This window comes from Heteronotia binoei, chromosome 1, assembly GCF_032191835.1.
Source record: "Heteronotia binoei isolate CCM8104 ecotype False Entrance Well chromosome 1, APGP_CSIRO_Hbin_v1, whole genome shotgun sequence".
In the NCBI taxonomy this organism is placed as follows: domain Eukaryota; kingdom Metazoa; phylum Chordata; class Lepidosauria; order Squamata; family Gekkonidae; genus Heteronotia; species Heteronotia binoei.
The window spans coordinates 243,441,951-243,467,175 of record NC_083223.1 but is presented as its reverse complement, the minus strand read 5'-3'; the positions used below and the strand labels follow the sequence as shown (position 1 = coordinate 243,467,175).

Sequence of the window (25,225 nt, the reverse complement as noted above, 5' to 3'; positions counted from 1 at the left end):
AAGCTCGGCAAATGGAAGTTCTAAAGGCCTCCGCTTGTGACAGAACCATAGGCATGAACTCAAAACATTTTTAAAGCTTAAAAATAAGAAGTGCGATCATAACAAACATAAGAGAAGTCCTGTGGCATCTTAAAGACTAGAAAAACTTACTCTAACATAAGCTTTTGTGAGTCAGAGTTCAATAAATAAGATCCAGAGTGTGCAAACAAACATCAGTAAAAGCTCTGTCAAGTGAGAATTTTGTATTTTCTCCAGGGGAGCTGATCTCTGTCAACTGGAGATCAGTTCTAAAAGCAGGAGATCTCCAGGCCCTACCTGGAGGCTGGCAACCCTAAAAGACACTGAAAGAGTGGGATGCGATAGTATCTACCTTCCAGGAGGACCAGCGGTAGAATATTAAAGCAAGCAAGAGTAAAGATTCCCTGATATTTGGAGATTGTAAGGGATCTGAGGTAATCTGCTGGTTGAAAGCATTTAGTATATTAGAGAATAATAGGATGTTTCCATGTCTGTGCTCTGTCCGATTGTAGAGCTTGATCCCAAAGCTATTTAATTGTTTCTCTTGCTTTTTGGTGCCCAAGGCGCAATAAGTCTTGTGGGGAAGGCCAATCTCCAGGAGTTTTCCCTCTTCTGCTCTTTGCCAGGCTGACCTGTGGCTATCATCGGATCAAGGGGGCTAGGCCCACCAGATTGAAAACAACATTTAACCAGTAGGTGGCTGCAAAGAGTCACATATGGGTCTCCAAGGAGATCATCCCAGTCTCTAACCTAAGGAGGGCATTTGGGATGCAGGACTCCAAGGATTGATAGTATTTAGATTGTGGCTTTAAATTTTGATATGTTAAAGTTATTTACATGTACATTTTATTGTTATGGTTATGTTATACCCCAACCTTAGTCAGTTCGCAGGGAGGGAGGGCTAGAAATTGAATAAATCAAATCAAATGGCAAGAACTTGGATTGTACCACTTCCAGTGAGCATCTTTCTTTATAGATACAGAGATGGGAACCATATAGGCGCTGGGAAATAACCAGGGGTGGAATTCTAGCAGAAGCTCCTTTGCATATTAGGCCACATACCCCTGATGTAGCCAATCCTTCAAGAGCTTAAAAGGCTCTTTTTTGTAAGTTCTTGGAGGATTGGCTACATCAGGGGTGTGTGGCGTAATATGCAAAGCAGCTCCTGCTAGAATTCTACCCCTGGAAATAACCTTTCCTTGGATTAAATTGATTGCTGCAGGGATAAAGGGACTTCCTTTTCAAAAACAAAATCTTTGAATGGCGGAGGATACTCTGTAGGCATTTCACAAACTGTGAAAATAAGCGCAAAAAAAGGGAGAATTTTTAAACGAAGTTTTTAAGTGTGATATTTTTCTGACTAAAGTGACTGCAATCAATATATCTACTAAATACAAACAATAAGAAAATATTCACATAATAGTAAGAATAACTTGAATCAGCAGAAAATAGTCCTGAGACACATGAACGGAGCCATTTGGTAACAATCCAAGTAGTAAAAAACCTCTAGATATTTTGAAATTTCAAAAATGTCGCTCCAAATCAATAAAGCCTGGAACTGCATAAAATATGATGCTATAGATGGTGAATATTGCAGGATGAGGTGTCCAGATTCTATTTCATTTGATTAGAAAATGCAAACTTCTTCTTCAGCATGTTCAAGAATTTTGTGTTATGGCCCTCTATTTGCCATTTGTGCATTTGATTTTTTTTTTAAAGATAAGGACTTTTGTTTTTTGATAATTTATCACAAGTTGCTCCTCTTTGCAGCACATGGTGAAGACACAGAGTGCTCTCCCTAAGGCCCTCTTGTGAGTGGAATAAGATGATGACAGTGTTGTCTGCATATAGCAAGGGAGAGATTTTTCTATCAGCAAGCTTTGGCGGACAGATTCTATTTCATTTGATTAGAAAATGCAAACTTCTTCTTCAGCATGTTCAAGAATTTTGAATCATTAAGGAGCAATGGGGTAAAACCTCAAAGCAGTGTCCACACAACTGGGAAACTATACCAAGGTATTTAAAGGTTTTGGTTTATTCTGTGTTATGGCCCTCTATTTGCCATTATATTCAAGATATCTATATTGGAAATTCCTTGACTGGCTGAATCAAGAAAACATTCTGATGGACGAGCAAGCAGGTTTCAAAGCTGGCTGCTGTACGATAGACCAGTGTCTGATTCTGTACCACCCAGCAGAGAAGTACAGCTCTAAGCCAAATGGAGCACTCTACGCCATCTGGATTTCAAAGCAGCATTTGGCAGCATCCCCAGGAACAGACTCTGGGCAAAGCTTGAGAACTCCTCAGTAGATTGAATGCCCACTTATTTGCTTGCTGCATGAAGCAAACGTTCTCAAAGTAAGATGCAGTCCTCAAGGCTATCTCTCCAATGATCCCACTTGACAAAGGAGTCAAGCATGGTTGTATTCTGGCCTTTCTGCTTTTTAACTATTCCATCAACTCCTTGGTGCAACAAGTAAGAACACTGAGGAGGCTAATTGGTCAATCATTAACAGGATTTTATTTTTCTCCTTTTTTGCATCTTGGGATGAAACATCAAATAGCTGCCTGTCATTTTAAGATCTGAAGCTGGAAGCAGAAATTCTAGCTCTCTCTGTCACACTGCTCATTCAGCTAAACACATAGCCTGGCTCTAGAGAAGCTTGGCATAGACATATATAAGCAAGTTCTTTTTCACCTAAGCAATCTAGTGATGACACACACTCTGTTACTTTTTAGAAGTTAACTGTATTTGGAAAACAGGAAGGAAAGAAATTGGTTTCCTAGCTGAATGGTTTACAGTTATCCTTAGATTCCAAACTATGTCACTCTGACATGATGGTCTATCCTACACGGGCCTTCCCTTGCTTGCTTCTGGAAAAACCACACGTAACTTTCCCTCCAAAGATTTGTTGATCTTGTTATAATCATATCCTTGTGCGAATAAGTGGTCTTTTCTCTCTCTGGCTGGTGCTAAGTGAATCAATTCATTCCTTTTGGAAGATAGCCCCTATCTTTCTCGTCTAGGGCTTTATGGTTTGCTGAACTGTTCTTACTCCTATTGCCTGGAAGTCTAGCCTGGTCTTGGAGCTTGACTCAAAACAGGGAAATCCTGGCAATCTTGATGGACTAGAAACAGGAAAATCCTGGGGACCTGGATGGGACTCATGATGGCTACTGACAGAAAGCCTCCTTGGAACGCTTTGGTAGTGTGGAAAAGCTTCCACAAAGGTGAAAATGAAATCATCTGCTCCAGTAGAGGAATGTGTTATAGAGTTGTAAGTATCTTGGAGTTCATCTGCTGGGTCCACACTTGAACAGCCTTTGCCATTGGGAAGTTTCTCCTAATATTCAGCCAAATCTTCTCCCATAAATGCCACTCACTCTTGCTAATGCTGCCATGTGAAGCAAGAGCTAGCACATCTGCTTCCCTTCTACATTACAACCTTTCTGATATTTGAAGACAGCAATCACTTCTCCCCTTAGTCTTCCTTTCTCCAGGAGAAACATGCCCAGCTCTTTAAACCTTGTAGTCTTGGTACTGCTGAAATAAATATCCATTATTTTCAGTGGATCCATACAGTGCCAGCTTAAACCCTGGGCAAAAGGGATTTTTGCCCCAGCTGCTAGCTCTGCAGGTGGCAATGGTTTTCTAGGTATGGAAGTATGGAGGGGACAAGTTGCCTAGTAGCTATAACATCCTTAGTCCTCTTTCTCATAGTCAAGCACAATAACTAGTCCCCAAAGGAAGTTAATAGGCAGTAGAAACGCAGAAGAAGAAGAAGATATTGGATTTATATCCCACCCTCCACTCCGAAGAGTCTCAGAGCGGCTCACAATCTCCTTTACCTTCCTCTCCCACAACAGACACCCTGTGAGGTGGGTGGGGCTGGAGAGGGCTCTCACAGCAGCTGCCCTTTCAAGGACAACCTCTGCCAGAGCTATGGCTGACCCAAGGCCATTCTAGCAGGTGCAAGTGGAGGAGTGGGGAATCAAACCCGGTTCTCCCAGATAGTGGTTAAGTCCGCACACTTAACCACTACACCAAACTGGCTCTCCAGAAGCAAAGAAAAGAAAAATAGTGGATTCTGAGAGGTGGGTGGGGACAGGAGGGACTTGCTAGAGGTCCCAATTCATATGGCATGACCTGTGCCAAGATTTGGTTTATTCAGATGCGAGGGGGATTTAACAGAAGCATACAAGGAGTTCAGCAAGAATTAACAATACGAAGCAAACAGTTATATGAATCATCTCTAAAATGGGAAAGGGTATAAGGCCAGTCATGATACAGTAACATTAAGATTTTTTTTCTGTATATGGAGAAGTCCTAACTATAATTGCACATATCGAGGTTTATCTTGCTTACTTTGAGCAAAACAACAGCCATTTTTTAAAACCTTGATTTGTTCAGTGACAGGCCCTGAATCCACAAATAATTACAAGTCTTCCTTCTGTCTGAGCTATCACTTCACTGGGAGCTGTTTGTTTGTTTGTCAAATGCAGATAGTTAGCCCACAATCAGCCACCACTGACTCATCTCTTTGATGTCAGCCTGTTAGCTTTCTAATTTGTGGAGGAAATCAAGCTTAGGTGAAGCCGTTTATCTGACATCAATGTATTAGCATATTACTAATCTTGAATCAATTACTTTCACTGTCCACCACATAACGGGAATTGGGTCATCACGTGGTTTATAAGAACAACCATCATCTTAAGCAAAGCTGTCCTTTTAAAAATGCCTAAGGAAGAAAAGGAGTGTTTGTTGCTAAAACCATCTTTTCTGGCTGGAGATATTATGTCTTTTTGGCTTCAAGATGTACAACCCACACTCTTGGGTCACATAACAATTGCAGGTTAGGGAATCAACATGACTGAACACTGTTCTATACAAACAAAAAACACTCCAAAGACCACAGGAAAAATAGCACGTCAGTTTTTCTTTCCTATCAAATTTTCTGTGTGGAAGGGTTGTTTTGCAAGAGGGAGCACTGAGTCACACAAGCCCCCACAAGCAGACTGAAGTGGTACAGCCCAGACACAAGTTTACCTTCTCAATAAGAAACAGGTCTAACAATAACCTACTGCCCTGAAATATGTGAAGGCCAAAGAAATTACAAAATAATGTGTATATGCCATGTTTTTCATTTGTTAAAAAATTATGTGCCTGTAAATCTCCACTTTGTTCTCCATAGTGTTTGCATCTTCCTTTCTACTGGAAAGGTATGAGCTTTCTCTTTGTGGTAAGGTGTGAGCTTTATGGAGCTACTGCCGGCTTCATCAGATGCCTTTCTTCCTTCGGATCCCTGAAGAAATGAGCTGTGACTCACAAAAGCTAATACTCTACCACACATTTTGTTAGTCTTTAAGGTGCTACTGAACTCTTTTCTACTTCTACATAGCACGGTTAGGCCCTGGTTACTATTTGGATGGGAGACCACCAAGGAAGTCCAAAGTTGCTACACAGAAGCAGGCAATGGCAAACCACTTCTGTTCATCTCTTGCCTTGAATAGCCTAGGGCAGGGGTATCAAACATGCGGTCCGGTGGCCATATCAGGCCCTCAGAGGGCTATCAGGCCCCTAAGCAACTGGCTCTTGTCTGCTTCCTTCTCCTTCTGTCTTGCTTCCTTCTGCATCTCAACTTGCTTTACTAAGCTTGCTCAAGCGCACGGGGGCTACAGAGCAAAACCTTGATTTTCTTTATTGGTTGAGGCTCCTCCCCGACCTGGTCCCCTGGGGAGGCAGGGAAAGAGCCAGAGCTTCCTTTTCCTGGATCTCATGGGAGAAATACAAAGAAAGCACCTTTCAGACCAACAAGTGCTAATGTTTTAACCAGGTTTTATTTTTTAAAATCTCTAGTCATGTTTGTCTGTGTCCGTTATAAAGTTTATATCTCTGCTACCTAATCTTAAATAGGTACAATCTGACTTATGTCAGATCTGGCCCTCATAACAAAAGAGTTAGACACCCTGCCCTAGGGGGTCGGCATAATTTGGCTGTGACTTGGTGGCACTTCCCACCACCACCATTCTGTTGAAAAGGGACCTGGGAAATTTGGAGGTAATGTAATAGCAAAAAGATGATGCCCAGAAAGCCAGTTCATCCTTTCAAAGAGCAGCAGCTGAGTACCATTTTGATGAGTTTCCTTTCTCTCATCTGCACACAGACACTGAAAGCCCGGGCATGCTGAGAGATGCAAACCTCAGGGCTCTTTCCATTTGGGTCTTTGCCCTGAGAGTTGCAGCCGAGCACTAGGCATAAGATCAGTTAGTGGAGAAAGAAGACCTGCCGAGCAATCCAAAGGTCCCCCCCCCCCTTTTTGTTTGTTATTGTCAGGGCTTTTTTGGTAGAAAAAGCCCAGCAGGAACTCATTTGCATATTAGGCCACCCCCTGACATCACCATTGTTTTACATAGGGCTTTTGTTGCAGAAAAAGCCCAGCAAGAACTCATTTGCATATTAGGCCACACTTCCTGACACCAAGCCAGCTGGAACTGTGTTCCTGCACAAAGAAAGCCCTGGTTATTGTATTTATTTTTCCTCTCTAGCATTATACGCTTTTAAGTCCCTGTTAGGGACTAAATAAAGCAAATACATTCATGGGAAAATGACAATGGAATACTCTCCTGCTTATATAAATGCAATGTGAAAATGCTCAGCCAAACAAAAAGGCAAACACTACACCGGTGAGTCAAGAGTTTTTTGGAAGGTTCTATGCGGAGGCCAGGATAAGTGTTCACTTTTGAATATGGGACTGTGAAGAGGATGTGAAGAAGGAACACTCACCACACCATTGATCCCGTTCTTGAGTGGCTGCTTGGGAACTAATACAAGGTAGGTTACAATCCCCTTCTCTTTCAAGTATTCACACCGCGATCCACCATCTCCTGGCTCCACCTCAAACTCTCCCTTCAAGCAATCCATGGTGCTCTGAGAAATATGTACACGTCTGCAAGGAACACACACATACACAAAAAGCAATCAGCTGTTACTGGTTGGCACTGATGCTGAAGGGAGAAGATTCCAGAGATTCAGAGATCCTTGCACGTAGAGTTAGATCCAAAGAACAGGAAGTGAGCACATGAAAGAGGGCCTTTCCAGTGGCAGCCCCACAACCATAGAACAAAGTCCCCAGGGAAGTGCACCTGCCCCCTCACTTCCATTCTTCAGGAAGCAGTTGAAGACAGTTTTATTTAGGACTGCATTTGACTAATTTTTATTTATCAGTAGTCCTAATCAAGTTGTGGTCTTTTATGTGTTTTTATAATATTTATTTACTTTGTAAGTCTGAGTTCTGCAAGGTATAAAGATGGCTAATAAACTGTGGAACTCATTGCCACATGAGGTTTTGACAACCACTAGCATTAATGAGAACCAGGTCAGGGACTGAAAACATGCCTCTGGAAGATCCAACCAAGAACTTGAGATATTTATCATTAATCTAGACTGCAACCATACACACACTCTTGTGATAACAAGCGCAGAGAACCCAATGGAACTGGGTTCAGTAAATATAATCTGTACTCCATGTCATGTAAACTCTCTCTGTTACCCAACAGACACATTCAACAAACAGAAGTAAAATCAGCATCAGATTTTTCGCTGAACCTTCAATATTCTCAATCATGTTAACTGATCTTATTCCATATAACATGAGAGCATTTTAAAGTGATTTAAAGCAATCTCACAGGTCCTTTGGCATATACTCCTTTCCCCATATATCTGCAGAAATATTAGTACTAGGTATTTTTTCTCCCTAGTTATTCCCAAACTCTGTTCTCATTCCAGTAATACAGAATACGTGGTATACAAGTCTCTCTGTCATCTTCGTATTCTTAACAACAGAAACTGTTTTGGGGTCAATGATAAACATGAAAAGAAAGGTGACAGGTTGGGAACCAGGGTCAGCATGGCTAGAAACATGCCCAGTGCACAAAACATGGCTGATGACTTAATGTCAACCAGAGATGCTTGGCTCACCCACAACCACCAGGAAATGGGAGACTGCATTAGAGACTCTTGAGAAGTTCTCATGCAGGGGTAGCCAAATTGTAGTTTGGGAGCCACATGCAGCTCTTTCACACATATCGTGTGGCTCTCAAGGCCCCAACCACCTCATCAGCCAGCTTGGAGAAGGCATTTCTCTCTCCAGCTGGTGGCATGGAGAATGCATTTCTAGTTAAGGTTGCTTTCTCTCCACCTCTCCCTCCTCCATCTTCCTTCCTTCCTCCCTCCCTCCCTTGTGTCTCTCAAACATCTGACATTCATGTCTTATGGCTCTCAAACATCTGACGTTTATTCTGTGTGGCTCTTATGTTGGCAAGTTTGGCCACCCCTGTTCCAGTGGGATGATGTCCCATTTCTTGATAGGAAAGGTGCTGGGGGAGGCAGGAAAAAGTGTGTGACAAAATTCTGTTCCTCTTCCCTCCAGGAATTCCAACAGGAAACGGGAGATTTTCCACAACGGAAGTTTATATGGTTGTCCAATGCTTTAAAATTTAAGAGTTTCTGTGTGATATCCTTACTTCTTAATTAAGCATGGATATTGCTATTAATAGTCAAGCCCTGTTGCCCAGAACCATGCAGACGGAAAGCCCTGGCTTTGACCTGCTTAGACGTATGCACATTTATTACCTTCCTTTGCTTCCTGGCTGGCTGTGCTTCACTCATTTGCTTGATCTTTGCCCTGAAGCTATCTTTTTGATCACTGACAGGACCAAGCATGCTCTAATTTATCTGCACTTCATTTTGCTTCCAGGAAACAAGCGGAATCATGACTGCATAGACAATCCCCAGCACCACACAATGAGTGGCCTTCCAAATGGCCTTGCTATTAAGGTCCCAACGTGCCTATTAGGGTACATGCAACATCCATCCAATCCCTTCTTGAAATAAACGCTAGTGCCCTCAGTGATTCTCCCGTCACTTTTGAAAGTGGGTTAGCTGGCCACTGCCTAAATCCAACCCGAATCTGATGGAACACATCTGATTGGGCTGCTGTAGATTTGCTGGATTGGAAAAGCTAATTTTGTTCTTTTAGAAAACTATAATTCAGTCCTTAATTGTGCAATCTGCTTATTTGTTGTAAAAACAAAGGCAAAAGAAAACCTTAAAGGTACCAAATCATAACATGGAATCTGAATATGTAAAAATCCATGTCTAGAACTAAAGCTGAAATGGCTTAACTGGTCCCCTGTTCCCACTCCCTCCTGGCCTTGTGATCCACAGTGTTCCCTTTTAGCTGAGTTAATGTCAGCTAGCTCACAGTTTTTTTAGTCTCTGGCTCACGTATTTTTGTCTTAGCTCAGGAAAAATGGCCCCAGAGCAAACTAATTTATGTAGTAGCTCACAACTTTGATGTCAGTAGCTCACAAAGTATCATTTTTACTCATAAGACTCCACAGTTTAGAGGGAGCATTGGGTGACCAACATTCCCTCTAAGCTGTGGGGTCTTGTGAGCAAAAATTCTACTTTGTGAGCTACTTAATTGGCTTTGGGACCATTTTTCCTGAGCTAAGACAAAAATGTGTGAGTTGGAGGCTAAAAAACTGTGAGCTAGCTCACATTAACTCAGCCTAGAGGGAACACTGGCTATTACCTAAAACCCACCCTTTGAGTGCCATGGTCTATGCCCACAGATAGCCTTCCAAGGGCTTCTATTTGGTTGTCCTGATTTCATATCTGTGGGCTGAATAAAGCATGCTAAGCTGCAAAGGGAAATGGGGTTCTCTGCCTATAGTGTTAAGTATGTCCTAACAACTGCTATGATGATGATGATGATGATGATTACTCATTATATAGCACCATCAACATGCACAATATTTCATAGATTAGAAGAAGACAAGCCCCTGCCCTGAGGAGCTTGCAATCGCAAATGTAAACATGGAAGACCACAAGGAGGGAAGGAGGAGGTGGAGGCATTGGGGATACAGGAGTATACATTGATTCCAGCTACAGAGGTGGTGAAGAGGGTTTATGTCAGTGGATAACAGTGGTTTATGCCAATCTGGAGACCTTACTTTAAAAAAGATGTGGACAAAATCGAGCGAGTGCAAAAGAGAGCAATGAGGATGATCACCTGGAGGAAGAACACTATGAGGAAAGGCTGAGGGCCTTGGGAATGTTCAGTCTGGAGAAGAGGAGATTGAGGAGGGACATGATTGCTCTTTTTAAATATTTGAAAGGCTGTCATTTAGAGGAGGGCAAGGAGCTGTTCCATTTGGCAGCTGAGGATAGGACCTGAAGCAATGGGCTCAAATTACAAGCAGAAAAGCACCGGCTGGATATGAGGGAAAAATTTTTTATGGTCAGAGTAGTTCAGAGGTGGAACCAGCTGCCAAGGAAGGTGGCAGTCTTCAAAACATGGCTGGATGATTATTTGTCGGAGATGCTTTAAGCTGATCCTGCATGGAGCAAGGGGTTGGACTAGATGGTCTGTTTGGCCCCTTCCAACTCTGTGATTCTATAACAAGGGAATTGAGGGAGGTGTGGGAAGTGGCAGCATGCAGGTTTCTTGGAAAGTCGCTAGTGATAGAGTAGTGGTTAGTGTTTATCTGGAGTAGTATCTGGAAGAGCCAGGTTCAAATCCCCACTGGAAAGGAAGCTCACCTTGTGCCAGTCACACTATCTCAGCCTAGCCTAGCTTAGCCTACCTCACAGGGTTGTTGAGAGGATAAAATGGAGGAAAGGTGATTGATGTAAGCAGCTTTGAATCCCCACTGGGGAGAAAGATGAGAGTATAAATGAATTAAATAAAAAATTCCAGTCAGAAAGGGCAGCAAGAGAGCAAGGACAAGAGCAGGACTATACTATGAATTACTTATCTACAAACCAACTTGCCATTTCTAAATTAATAAATATGTTCTGCTTGCTGTTTATCTCTGTGACCTTCCCATTTAAATGTGACTTCTGGAATTTGTTCAGGTAAACGATCAACCTTCCAAAACATACATTAACAAATTCTGTCCACAGTTTTCCACTTTTTATAGATGACATTCCATTAACATGAGATATATGAAAATCACAAAGAGGCAGCAACCCTCAGTGCTGACAATGAAACTAGTCTGAAAGAAACTTGACAACACTGTCATTATAGCACTGGGACAGCTGGAATTTTCAAAGCAAGCCCAGAAAGACAACAATGAAAATGCCCAAGGCCAAAGGAAGAGCTTACCCTGGGATGCCACCAGCTTCCATCTTGTTAGCCACTGTCACGTCTGTGGACCACACATCATATTGCCAGCGTTTCTGTCCCAAGACCCCTCCCAGGACGGTGCCACTGTGTACACCTACACGCATGTCCACATCCGTTTTGGTCTTCTCTCTCACATAGCTGTAGAAGAAGGGGTCATTGATAAGAAGAGGAGGAAAAGATTGGATTTATACTCCCTTCACTACCCAAAGGAGTCTCAGAGCGGCTTACAATCTCCTTTCCCTTCCCACACCCTGTGAGGTAGGTGGGACTGAGAGAACTCTCCCAGAATTGCTCTTTCCAGAACAGCTTCTGACAGAGTTATGACAGACCCAAGGTCACTCTAGCAGTTGCATGTGGAGGAGTGGGGAATCAAACTCCCAGGTTCTCCCAGATAAGAGTCTGCGCACTTAACCACTACACCATACTGGCTCTAACAATGCTTATTCTACCTCTTGAGAAACAATCTGCCCCATCCACTCACAGAAAAAACTTATTTGTTATGTATAAACATGAACATTTGGTGGACCTGCATTGTGACCTAAAGCATGTGACACAGCTTTTAAAAGACCACTGCAGTTATTATAGAAAGATGCATATTACTTTTTCGTGCTTCAAAAATGGACTGAGGAATATGTAACTTATGCAATAGGTCTGGGGAAAAACTCTTTCTGAGAGTTGACAGAATCCTGCAAGCTGGAGTATGCAACTAGGACTGGTCTATCGGACAAGTCACATATTACTGGAAAAGTACAGTTGTTACTTCTCTGTGTCTAGATTCCAAGTGCTTGGGTAATGCTTGAATAACAGTATCTTGTGGGACAAGAGATAAAGTTGGAATTTTCATAGCATGACTCTGTGGTATCAGGGCATTAAACTACCTGTATGGTTACCCTATAATGTGGCCTGATTGGTCTGCATAATTTTGAGGAAGTGGCACCCATACTGCTCCAGTAATATATGAATAAACATGCAGCTAGCACTTTCCATCATACTTGCAAATACAATTTGTGTCCTGCAAGCATAGTTTTGTTCTTGGAAAATTTCTATCCCCAATTTGGGGACTAATAAAGTGTGAAAGGGGGATGACAGAGACCTCTGTTATTGCTTTGTGATTCTAGGTAACCACTGCAAATGCTCCTTTCCCAGATCAAAGACTGTTTTGGATATGTCAAGAGAACTCCTGTACTCCAGCACTTCATCTAAACTGGGCCTTGGCTTAGAACTTAACTAAAGAGCTGGCTTCTTTGTGAAATATACTTCTGCCCCAAATTTCAAGCAAGAGTGGAAAAAATGTTGCATTCTTTTCTTTCTCTCTTTTTAACAATTAGGGAGTTATAGCCATGTTCTATGGTGACACCGTAGCAGATGTCAAAGTGGGGGGAGGAGAAGGACGTGTTGGAAACTGAATGGAATGATCACACCACTCATGTGTTTCCATGGCACACTGGGTCAATCAGGTGGCCAGAAACCCACCACAGAAGCACTTCGCCAGGGAAGCCATCGGAATTTCCCAGGGGCTATTTACTCCACATGGGAATCAGGTAAGGGTGAGTGGGACATGGGAACCAGATATGCGTGTGTGATCACACCCATTTAATCTGGAGGGGATGGGTGGCTATGGTGGACCAGACTGCTCATCTGATCACACCCATCATGACAATCCATTTTCAGATTTATCTGCCAAGCAAGATGTCTTAATCTCTCTATATGCCTGTTTTCCATACCTGTTTTGCATGCCACACACTGTGGAATAACCTTAATTTAGATCTTGCCTGGCTCCCAGGCCTCACTTCCACAACAATCTATCATTGGCTTAATGCAGCCCCATGGATAAGGCAGGAATACAATTTTTGTCTTGTGAATTCCCATGCTGCTAGCTGTCCTAAGCAGGGAAACACCAGGACGTAAATTACAAAACTTTCTAATGAGCTCACTAATTAACAAAATAATTAATGCATGCAAAGTTGCCTGATTGGCTGCATTTATTCCAACATCAGTCTATAGATTTGGGGATGGCAGATGGGAAGGGATGCTCCTTTCTTGAGGTCAAAGAAAACTGTGGCAATTTCTTCAAGACAGAAATCCAGGGACCAGCTTTCCTATCTCTGTTTGCACCTCTGTAATTAGAACTATAGCTCCTTGTTACTATAATGCAGCTGGCAATCTAGGCATTTATTGCTATCCCCTTAGTAATTTTCCATAAACAGCTCATTTCAGGGACAAAATTTTCCATCCCTGAGACTTCAGTTCAACATTGATTCTTGTTCCAGAAAACTGGGGGGGGCTAATTAAGCTGAAGACATATTGTTTGGTTTTAACTCTGTGGGTAGATAGGATACCAGGAGAGATACAGGATTCTCCATTAGCAAGACATCACCACCCACCACAGCAGGCACTTCAAAACCAGTCATACTTTAAGGAAAGAATTTTAAACAATTAACCCTTAGAAGAAGAGTCAATCACTACGTGTACGTAAAATGTTCTGTGCTTGTTCTGGGCAGAGTAGAAAAAGGACATGAGGACTGCCCGAAAGTCTCTGAAGCACAGGAATCCTACAGGAGTTTTCTTGCTTCTAAGACATTTGGGTGCAATGGATTAAACAGTCAAATCTTGAGGTGCATGGCTCTGTGCATATAAAGAGCAATCAAATTGCAGCCAACTTATGGCAACCCCACAGGGTTTTCAAAGCAAATGATTAAGTAGAGGTGATTTGCCACTGCCTTCCCCTGAAGTGTCTTCCTTGGTGGTCTCCCATCCAAATATTTATTTATTTATTTATTTATAAATAAATACCCATCCTGTTTAGTTTCTAAGATCTGATGAAATTGGGCTATACCGGAGGTGGCCAAACTGCAGCTCAGAAGCCACATGTGGCTCTTCCACATGCATTGTGTGGCTCTTGAAGCCCCCACCACCCTGTTGGCTGGCTTGGAGAAGACATTTCTCTCTTTAAATCACTTCTCCAAGCCAAGCCAGCCAGAGTATTAGAAAAAGCATTTAAAGTTAAAGTTGCTTTCTTTCCACCTCTCCCTCCCCATCTATTTTCCTGCCTGCCTGCCTGCTCTCAAACATCTGACATTCATATATTGCGGCTCTCAAACATATGACATTTATTCTACGTAGCTCTTACATTAACCAAGTTTGGCCACCCCTGGGCTATAGTATACTATTCTACACCTTCTGCATGGCTCTACTTCAATGCATTCAACAGCTCATTTCACAAAAAATATGTTGGGGGGGGGGAGGATTTTTCTTTATGGTAAAAAAGTCATAGATAGACAATAAAAATTAAGCAAAACACAAAGAATCAGGGATACACAACTGAGATGGAGAGAATGCTTACGAAATAGCCTCCACCATGGCAAGGCCCATGAGGATGGAGCAGACAGCATGGTCCTCACGGTAGTCCGGCAGCCCACAGATGCAGTAATAGCAGTCTCCCAGAATCTTGATACGCAGCTGATGGTACCTCTGAACAAGAGTGGAGTTTTCAAAAAATGCAAAGTTCACCATTTAGGGATGCCAAGTCATTACACAATGATCTGTGATGTACCTTTGAATTCACTGCAAAATTAGGGCCTAATCACACATTACAGCTCCTTGCTTCCTCCATGTGTCTGCCCTAGTTCCAACTCCCAAGCACACAAGGGACAGATTTGGATTGGAAAAATAGTGCCCAGAGAGGGAGAGTTTAATCCTTTCTCCTTCCAGTCCATTTTCTTATCCTGAAACAATCCTGGGGATCTGGTATGTGGCACTCTGAGGAAATGTATATGTAGCCCATCATTCAAAAGTTCACCCAAAAGGGCAAACAGTGGCTGCTCAGGGCTGGTTCAGGGCGGGAAAATGATCCAGGGGGAACTATTAAGTCTTCTCCCCACGTCCTGTTCCTGATTCAAATTTGGCCCTGCATGACTGGGAATTGTTCCAAGTATGGAACTCTTGGACCATGTCTGGAGCAAGTTAGAGATATTGTAACAGTGTGGTGTAGTGGTTACAGTGATGGCCTTGGATCTAGGACAGTGTTTCCCTACTTGTGGATCTGAAAGTTGGTTGTGGGACAACCCTCTCTAATGGCTGCCCCTGCCCTTTCCATACCTCTCTTTTCTATTTTGGAAACCAATATCTGACCCTTCCATGCAATACATTAGCTGTTATTTTTCACTGTGTATGTATGTTGATCAAGTGAAATGTGTCAGTCAGTTCATTTATTGTATATAGTGAAATGTGTCCTGATGGTTACTAGAGTGAGTTTCTTAGAATCTTAAAGGGGGGGGGGAGGAATTAGAAAGACAGTAATGGAGAAGGAAAGGATGGTCAAAAGCCTTCATATGTAACCTTCATATGAAAGGTTGTATATGATGGAATGCCACTTGCTTGGAGTTCATAGTGGGAATAGTTGAACTCTTTGTGCGAAGGTTGTTGGTTTCTCAAAAAGAAAATTGGTTAGTGACTGCAGAATATTGAATACAGGACTAGATGGGTGCCAAGGTCATAGTCTCCCTAGGGCAGCAAAAAACCTTTGGCCAGTCTTGGATTGGTCACCATACCAAGTACATTTGGACTTGCGAGACACCATACCAAAAAGGTTGGGGATCGTGGATCTAAGAGACCCTGGTTTGAATCCTCATTCTACCATGGAATCTTGCTGGGTGACCTTGAGACAATTACATACTCTTCGCCTAACCTACCTCACAGGGCTGCTGTAAGCATAAAATGGAGGAGAGGAGAACAATGTAAGCCACTTTAGGTTCCCACTGGGGTGAAAGACAAGGTATTTATTTTATTTAAACATTTTAATGCCAATTTTTTACCTGTTCATGTTTCCCAAGGTGGGGCAAGGTATAAATGAAGCAAATAAGTATCTAAACATACATTTGATTAGGGCCTTTCTAACCATGGCTATAATGACCATTTTAATGCTATCCCCCTTGAGGGCCCTAACTGAGCACAAAGGAAGAAAACAAATGTGTTAAATAATATAATGTACTATTTAATGTTTATGCTTTCTTACTCTATAAGAAACATTTCTGCATATAGTATGGAAGCTGTGTAATACACTAACAAAACAACTTCAAAAAGTAAATTCAACAAGGATCTACCACATAAAGATACTGTGAAACACCTATACACTGAAAACGAACGTGTGGTCATAATTTATAAGAACAACCAACCTAATGCAAAAGTTTGTCTTCTTTTTTCTCCATTTATTTTGACATGTTTGGCAGTTTCCCAAATTTTATCTAACTATTCCCTAACTGAGAGAAATAGTATACCATTTGGTAGATTTTAATTGCTGTAAAAATGCCACATTAAGCAAAATCCTGAAGGGTATTTTTGTTGCCAATTTGACAAGATTAACCACCTCCCCACCACAAAAAAAAAAGCCCTCATCTTTTAGGACAAATCCACTATATCAGCAGCAATAGGTTAAATATTATTAAATCCATGAGGAGTGATGTACTAGCAATATGTAATTTTATTGTGATTTTTAATGTAAGATTAATGCAGTCAGATGCTTGTGAATCTTTTGTGAAATCTTGGACAAACATCTTTCTGCAATACATTTATTAGCTATTCTGTCAATTTAATCTAATGTATATCCTATCAAGTCCTCTGATTCTAGTAAACATGAACATGGTCTTGACAGTTCCAAATCTAATCAATATATATTTTAGAGCTAATTTTTTTAAATACTGGTTGACATTAACAGTGCTATCCAAAGTAGAGTTGCACCCATCTAAACCCGTTGGCTTCAGTGGATTTAGGAGGACATAACTCTGTTTAGGATTGCACCGGAAGTCTTTTAGCTGAAAGTCTTGGAACCAGAAAATGCTCTCATTAATCATCCAGAGTCTCAAGGCAAGCACTTTCCTCTCTGAATTACGTCCATGAATCTTTCTAACCCATGTATAATCCAACTGTGTTTATTTCCCAACAGAACAAGGCCTTGATTAAATACAAAGGAAGTTAACAATAACATTTCAGGACTCAGTAATTTTTAAAATGCATCCCAGGAAGATACTGTTGCTAGTATAAAAGGATTATCACGTAAATTTGAACAGGATTTAAATGATCCTCTGTAGAACTATGAGAGGTATACAAGAGGGTAGCAGGGAGAATTCTTGCTCCAGTATTTGCCAGAGTTGATTCATATCTAGCATGGGTCATAAAAATATGCATTTTAAACCACTTCTATTAATTTTTAATATTGGGGACATGGAGCCCTAGCAATATTTTACATGGCAACTTATCAAGGAACTTCAAGGCAATTAGTCAACCAACACACTTACCTGGGCTAGTTTATCAAAGCGAGCAAAGAGCTCATTCAGAAGCTTCACCAGTTCCTGGGCACTACACGAGGATGACAGCTGTGTGAAACCAACAATGTCGGCAAAGAGGATACTGGGAGGGGGGAGAAAGTCATAAGAAGCAAAGAAAATAAGCAACCAACTAAATGCAGCAGAGAAATTGTTATACTTTCTTTCCATCTAACACATTTTTATCCCACTGTTCTACTAAGGAGTTCATGGTGTGCACAGTTCTCTCCCCCACCTCCCCACCTTTCACTACAACCTAAGACTTTGGCTGGGGCTGAAAGAGACTCACTGGCTCAAGTTCTTCCTGTGAACTTGACAAATGAATGTGGATTTAAATCCAGGTCTCCCATTCCTAAACTAACACTTAGATCTCTGCATCACAGTGAAATAAACCCGATCCTTCTGACCACGCTATTAGCAAAAAGTATATGCTATCTAATGTAAAAACATAATTCTGAAGATCGCTTCTTTCACAGTGAGTATCTAGCCCTTTTGATTCCACTGAAAAGGCTGGGAATGTGAGCAGTGCCAGATAAAGACTCACAATGGCTGACCAAAAGGTTCAGAAGTCCAAACAAGAGAAGGTCAGCAGTATGTCAACGCACTGCAAATTTTCCCATGACTAGCAGAAGGAGAGTGTATTACACAAAATTTTAAAATGCAAATGCACTGTTTGCGTAATCCTCTCAGCATCCGTAAACCAAAGCAACGACAAGACATCCAAGACTTTGTCGGTTAATGGCTATGGTTTTTTAGTGGATGTGTTTTAATAGTTATTAGCTTTAAGCTACATCAAGCAGGTCTCTGGAGAGGAGGCGTGTACCTTTTCTAAATAAATAAATAAGACAGAAAGTTCAGAATCATAGATTCAAGGCCCATATCTGCTATGTAAGCTCATTTGGTAACTTTGAACCAGTAAGTACCTTTTAGCCACAGTTCCCCTTCTGTAAATTTTGTGGAACATGAAGCTGCCTTTTACTCAGTCAGACCCTTGATCTATCAAGTTCAGTAATGTCTACTTTGACCAGCAGCAGCTCTTCAAGGTCTCAGGAAGAGGTTATACACATAATCTACAACCAGTCCTTCTGGATGGAATGGCCTTGCTGGAATGGCCTTGGGTCAGCCATAGCTCTTAAAGAGCTGTCCTTGAAAGGGCAGCTGCTGTAAGAGCTCTCTCAGCCCCACCTACACAGGGTGTCTGTTGTGAGGGGGGGGGGGAGAGGTAAAGGAGATTGTGACCACTATGAGATTCAGAGTATAGGGCAGGATATAAATCCAATATCATCTTCTTCTTCTAAAGGGAGCTGATGAGGAATGAGACTATAACCTTCTGCATGAAAATCAGATGATCTCCCCACAGCCCTTCTAATAACACTCCTCCACGGTTTGCTGATCTCTGCCACTTGTTCATAACCCACCTCATCATAAAGCAAAATCTGCCAAAGCACAGTAGTGCCAGCGCATGTATAAAACTCCCTTACATAAGAAGCATGGTACCTGACATTCTCATGGCGGTACATATACATGGTGTTAAACTGTTGCATCTCTTTTTGGCTTGGATCCTTCTTCATGTCTTTCAACATTTCATCAGCTACATGCTTGGGCAAAATTGAAAGCATCAATCCTTCCTGGAGCAGAAAAAGAAAAATTCAGAAACAATCTTAAAAGGACAAAGGAATAGTTACCGGCACAAGGCTAAAGGCATTCCATTTCAGATCACCTTGAAAATACATACTTCTTACACCATCACTAGAATTACTGCATTGGACACCACAGCTGTGCAAACAGAAGGCACTTGCAGTGGAAGCACTTTTCTCTGCCTTCCACAACACAGAAGGGCTCTGCTAGGCATGGCTGTTCCTTGGGTGGGTAGAACTAGCATGTTAGTAGGGGTTACAGTGGGATGCTATGAGAAGGAGAAGGTGAGGCAGGATCCCACACACTGCAAGCTCCTTCCTCTCATATAACTGTAGAATCCAACCCATTCCCTCCATCCTTTGACAGCATATATGACAATGTCTGATTAGGGATGGATGGGTGGATGAATGGATATATGGATGGATACTCAATAATATACATGCCCTCCCCAAGGTCGCAGGTTCAATTTCTGCCATCTCTTGTTAAACATTCTCATATAACATTGGTTGGGGAACACCCCTGAAGAGTTGCTGCCCTCCGAGTAGCCTGGAGACAGACTGGGAGCCAATGAAGATGGACCAAGACTAGGGGTCCAAGAGAATCAACAGAGTTGTTCTCCCTCTGTCCATCTCCCAGCACAAGGATTCTTCAGTCCCATGGCCAGATCTCATACCATTGGAAAGGATCCAAAGTCATCCAGGAATGTTTGAAGTTTTCCAGCCCCCACCCACTCAATCACCTTGCTCAAGAATGGAACATTTGAGACTACCCATTACTTAAAGAAACTCCAGGGTTGGTTTTGGACCACAGCCTGTTTCTAGGCTCAGGCAACAACCCCCTTTCTCAAGGAGGCATTAACTACCTCTCAAACTCAGTCAGGCAAGCCCGTCGTAGCAGGTCTAAATAACCAAGAAGGGCAAAGGTCATGTAAGCAGGCGATAGGCCTCAAACCTCCAAGGACCCTGTCCACATCCTCAAATTGAATAAACTGAAAAGTTATCTCTAACAATCAGATTAGATAGTACCCTGGTACCATCTGATTCTGTCACTGCTAGTGTAGAGTCCCAGTTGGTATGGCTACAAGAGATTTTATCTCCAAAGTGTTGAGCAAAATGGTCAAAGCAGGGTCCCTCCTCCTGCAAGAGCATAACAAGCCTCTGACCACTCAGGCCGGCAAATCTGGCCTACATTGTGCAAATGCAATGGTGGCAGAAAAATATTTTTTCGCTGCCATTACTGCCACAGAATATACTTTTAAATGAGCCTTAGTCCATGTCCTATGGGACTCATTCTGAGTATTCCTCCACTCTCCTTGCTGCCTTCTTCCTTGTCTTTTTCACTGTCCACAGCCTCTCAGTGAAGCATTTCAAGAGCTAAAGTATTAAGAGCTAGAATCTAGTCTCCCTCTTCACATTTTACTTCCCAACTCAGACACGGAGATGTAATGTACTGTTTCTAATGAACCCCACATGACCTTATACAATCCCTGAGCAATGCAATTACATTTGTTAATGAATTCCAACTTTACAACGTCATAATGTAATTGTCCTGCAAAGCTGCTCTGTTTGGAATTGATTTGCTTGATCACATTTGTACCCATCGCTGTTCCTTGAATGAGATTAGGGCGGCACATACAAGATTGTCTTGTTTTATCCACACAACAGCACTACAAGGAAACGTAGTCAAAAGGTGCTTCACATTTTACGCGGGAAGTTTTTACTAGTATTTCCTGCAGAAAGCAAATGTAAATAATAGACCTTCATTCCCAAACAAATTAGTGAAGAGCTGCCAACCTGACAGTGGGGGCAGGAGACCTCTCCCCCAGGTCCCATTGCCATAAAGTCTCATCTACTTACAGGAGGTTCTTACCACTGAGGTCCTGGCAATTCCTAAAGCTACCCAGAAGTGGCAACGGATAGCTGTAGGAATAGCTGGAAACTTTGTGGTAAGAAATAGAATTCCTGGAGATTCCTACTTTTTGTCACTTCTGGGTACTTCTAGGAATCACCAGGAATTCTATAATAAGAACTTCCTGTAAGTAGGTCTTATTTTTCTTTTTAACTTTTCTTGCCAATGCTCCCCCCGCCCCATTCTCCTTTCAATTGCGACAAAGTTCCTGGTGATTCTTAGAGCTAACCTATGTTGTTAGCCGCCCTGAGTCTGCTTGCGGAGAGGGCGGGATAGAAATTTAAAGTAATAATAATAAAGTAATAATAATAATTGTCACTTCTGGGTAGCTCTAGGAATCTCAAAAATCTATGGTAAGAACTTCCCATAAGTAGACACATCTTTAAAAACTGGTGAGAATGGGACCTTGAGTTGGAGATCCCCTTCCTCTTCCAAGACCTTGGCAGCTCTACACTACTGTATTTAGAAATGCAGGTCTATTATTCACACTTGTTTTCTACAGGAAACAGTGGTGCAATACCGGCAAAATACCTGGCAAACCCAATGAGTGGGCAAATGTCAATGCTACCACAAGCCTCCTGCCAGTTGCCAGATACTGCCTGGCACCCTCCATTGGCAAACTGCTTCCTGTCAGTTCCTCAAATTCTTCACCACCACCCACAAGTCTCCTGCCAGTTACACCAAACACTGCCTGACAACCCTACATTAGTGAGGTGCTTCCTCTCAGTTCCTTAAATTCTTAATCAGGACTTCTTGTCACATGCACAGGGCTTTTTTTTAGCAGGAACGCACAGGAACGCAGTTCCGACTGGCTAGGTATCATGGAGTGTGGTCTAATATGCAAACGAATTCCTGCTGGCCTTTTTCTACAAAAAAGCCCTTTGTGAAACATTGGTGACACCACAGGGTATAGCCTAAGATGTAAATGAGTTCCTGCTGGGCTTTTTCTATCAAAAAAGCCCTGCACATGCATATTTGTGCTTGGGAAAGCACATCTGCCATTAATGCTTTTGTTAAATAAAAAAAACAACCCTGTGTAATCATGGCATAGCCATAGCAAAAATTATTACCAAAAAAAGTCTGATGCAAGCAGCTCTAAGAGACTATGACTTGGCCAAGGTAGGGCTGCCAGGTCCCAGGTGCAGCCAGGGGATTCCCTGGTCTGTGGAGCTCCAATCCACCATCCCAAAGCTGGCCAACAGGGAAAACCCCACCCCCCAACAGGGACATCATTGTGCTATGTCTCTGATGTGATGATGTCACTTACAAGTGACATCATCATGCCAGGGATGCAATGACCAATGTTCCCTCTAGCCACAGAGTCTTGTGAGCAAAAATTCTACTTTGTGTGCTGCTGGCATTAAAGTTGTGAGCTACTGGCATTAAAGTTGTGAGCTACTACATAAATTAGTGTGCTCTGGGGTCATCCTTCCTGAGCAAAGACAAAAATGTGTGAGCTGGAGTCTAAGCATCTGTGAGCTAGCTCACGCTAACTCAGCTTAGAGGGAACACTGGAAGTAACACTCTGGTTTTTGGACAAACTCTATGGTTTTGTAGCTAAAAAACCATAGAGTTTTGCCCAAAACCTAGAACATCATGCACAACATCAGCCATGTGATTATATCACTTCCGGGTGACATCATTGCAGCACGCATGCAAAGAGCAAGGTAAGACCTGGTAATCTTAGGCCAAAGCCACCCTGGGGCACATAGGGGAGCTGAATAAGCAAGCATCTGTTGAAGCCATCTGAAGGGGAATTACCATTCTCCATAGTTTCCAGAGTCCACAGATAGCGTCCTGCAGCCAATGGATACTGTGAGCCCACTCACCCAGTTATAATGATAAGGTTTGGAAAGTGAATGACACCTTTACCAACTCACTTCTCAAACTCATGGGCTCACAGAACTGGTTGGTACCAGGGCTGAATCTATATCCCATCTTGGTCCTACATCCCTCAGGTCATTATTGGAAGTACAATAGGGGAGGGTCCCAGTTGGGAACAGGAGCAGAATTCAAATTACTTTAAAACACGGCATTTTTGTAGAAAAAGCCCAGCAGGAACTCTTTTGTATATTAGGCCACTACGCCTGATGCCAAGCCAGCCAGAACTGCATTCCTCCTCAAAAAAAAGCCCTGCTTTAAAACAATTTTAAATTACTATTTTTAGTTGAACCTATTCTGATTCAGGCTGTGTCAGGGGGGTTTACCCAGCACTGAATCTTACTAGTACCAGCAAAAGATTAAGAAATATACTTTTACACATTAGTCTTCTACTTTGACTTATTTATTGGTCCACTGGCTCCCCCCTCCCCCCACCCCAGTTAAATCCAAACATACTGGCTGATTACAGACCGGCACTTTGGGCTGACTCAGTGACACCAAATAATCCCTCCACATAGAAACATCTGCCGGGCATCCCCAGCCCGCACTCACCCCGTCCTTCCAGCCGCTCCACCCAGCTCGAAAAATAACCACTTTGAAAGTAGTAGCAAATATTTGAGCCAGCTGGTAGTCGCCTTCCCACTGTCTGGAAGGGGAGGGGCGCAAGTGAGGCAGCTTGGCGGTGTGGAACTGCCAAGCCGCCTGAAGCTGTTTCCGGGTTGTTGTTTTTTTAAGAACCCAATGAGAGCGCTAGAGCACTTGTGCGCATCAGTGCTTCCCCCCTAGAGGAAACAAAGAGGAATCTGGCTTCAGGGTCGCCTTCCCATGTGGAGGTGCTGAGCTGCCTGACGGACTGGAGGTGGGCAGCATGCGGGTGAGCGTGTAGAGGCTCCCGAACTGCTCTTTTTGCGCCGGTCCAATTCAGGATGCCTCCCAGCTGCCCCCAAATGCCCGTCTGTTCTCAGCCACTGTGACCTTTAAACTTAGATTGTTACTAATTGCATATGTTAAAACATCTTCTTTAAGTTGCATGCTAATTTGCTGTTCACCTATATAGAAGCATCTGTCTGTCTGTCTGAAAAGTTCTTCCATTTCTATGTATCTGAAGAAGTGTGTTTGCACAGAAAGTTCATACCTTGAATAACTCTTGTTGGTCTTAAAGGTGCCACTGGACTCAACATTTGCTCTTCAACAAAAATATTTGTATCAGGGGATACCACATATGGAAAGAAATATTATCAAAAGTTTTAATGTTTTATTGAGTTCTCAGGTGGCATACAACCCCTGCTAGATTACCTCAGCATTTGGCTTTAAAAATGAAATGTGGCAAGTTTTCTCTTCTCCTTTCTTGCTGCTTTTGCTCCTGTCCTTGTTCCTAACTCACATAATGTGTGATAATCTTCTTAGACAGAAAGCACATGTTAGGCCCCTCTGAGATTCATGTAGCACCTCTCTGAGTGCTATAAAGTGCTGTCGGGGTGGCACTAATATGCTAGCACACACACACACAAATTAAATTCTGTCCCACACAGTGGCTGCCTGCTGTGTCTTCTGATTTATCAGCTACACTAACCGTGCTTCCTTCTAATCAGCCTCTACCAAACTGTATGATTCTTCTGCCAACTTGCATCTTGTGACTGGATGCATTCCTTGGGCAGTAGCGGAGCAGAACTGAGGCATTCTGTTGCAAGAGAAATTGTTCTGGTCTGCCCTCCTTCCAATGAAAAGGCTCACCCCGACTCACACAGAAACATAGAATGTGATTTCTTTTTAAGGAGGGTAAGTCTTAGTCTTCCATAAACAGCCCAATTTGAAACATACTTATTGAAAAATAAATTCCATGCAGTTCAATGGGGCATATTCACATGAAGTAGACATAGGACTGCAACCACTGAATTATATTAAAGTGTTTGGAGGTGTCTTGGCATTTAAAAAAAAAACAATAATGCATAATTGTTTTCTAAAAGTAAAATTGCAATTGCATACCCTTTAAAGCAGGCCTTGACAAATTTTCTTTGGTTGTAGGAGCCAGCCCAAGCATTTAGGAGCCAGACTCATTCTTCATACTTCAGGGTTTTGTCTAAATGACCATATTTTCTAATCATTGCTTCCCCAAAACTTTATTAAAGCTGAGACTGACGTATTGTAGTATATCGACAAATATACGGATAACCTCAATTGTCATCATCACAACCGAAAGCTAATTTTGATCCTAGACCAACTTCTCCCCAATTTCTCCTAATTCCATTATTGCTGTCAAAAGCTTAA

The 25,225-nt window shown here is 42.4% G+C and overlaps 1 protein-coding gene across 1 annotated transcript in view; it reads right to left on the bottom strand.

Annotated features, from left to right (window-relative positions):
- Positions 1–25,225, bottom strand: part of ADCY3 (adenylate cyclase 3) — a 118,795-nt gene that overhangs the window by 28,105 nt on the left and 65,465 nt on the right. The window contains exons 4-8 of the mRNA XM_060250182.1: positions 19,028–19,158; positions 17,504–17,615; positions 14,554–14,681; positions 11,190–11,348; positions 6,803–6,965 (exon numbers count right to left, since the gene is read on the bottom strand). Of these exons, the coding sequence (XP_060106165.1) occupies positions 6,803–6,965; positions 11,190–11,348; positions 14,554–14,681; positions 17,504–17,615; positions 19,028–19,158 (693 nt within the window). The remainder of the gene's footprint in view (positions 1–6,802; positions 6,966–11,189; positions 11,349–14,553; positions 14,682–17,503; positions 17,616–19,027; positions 19,159–25,225) is intronic.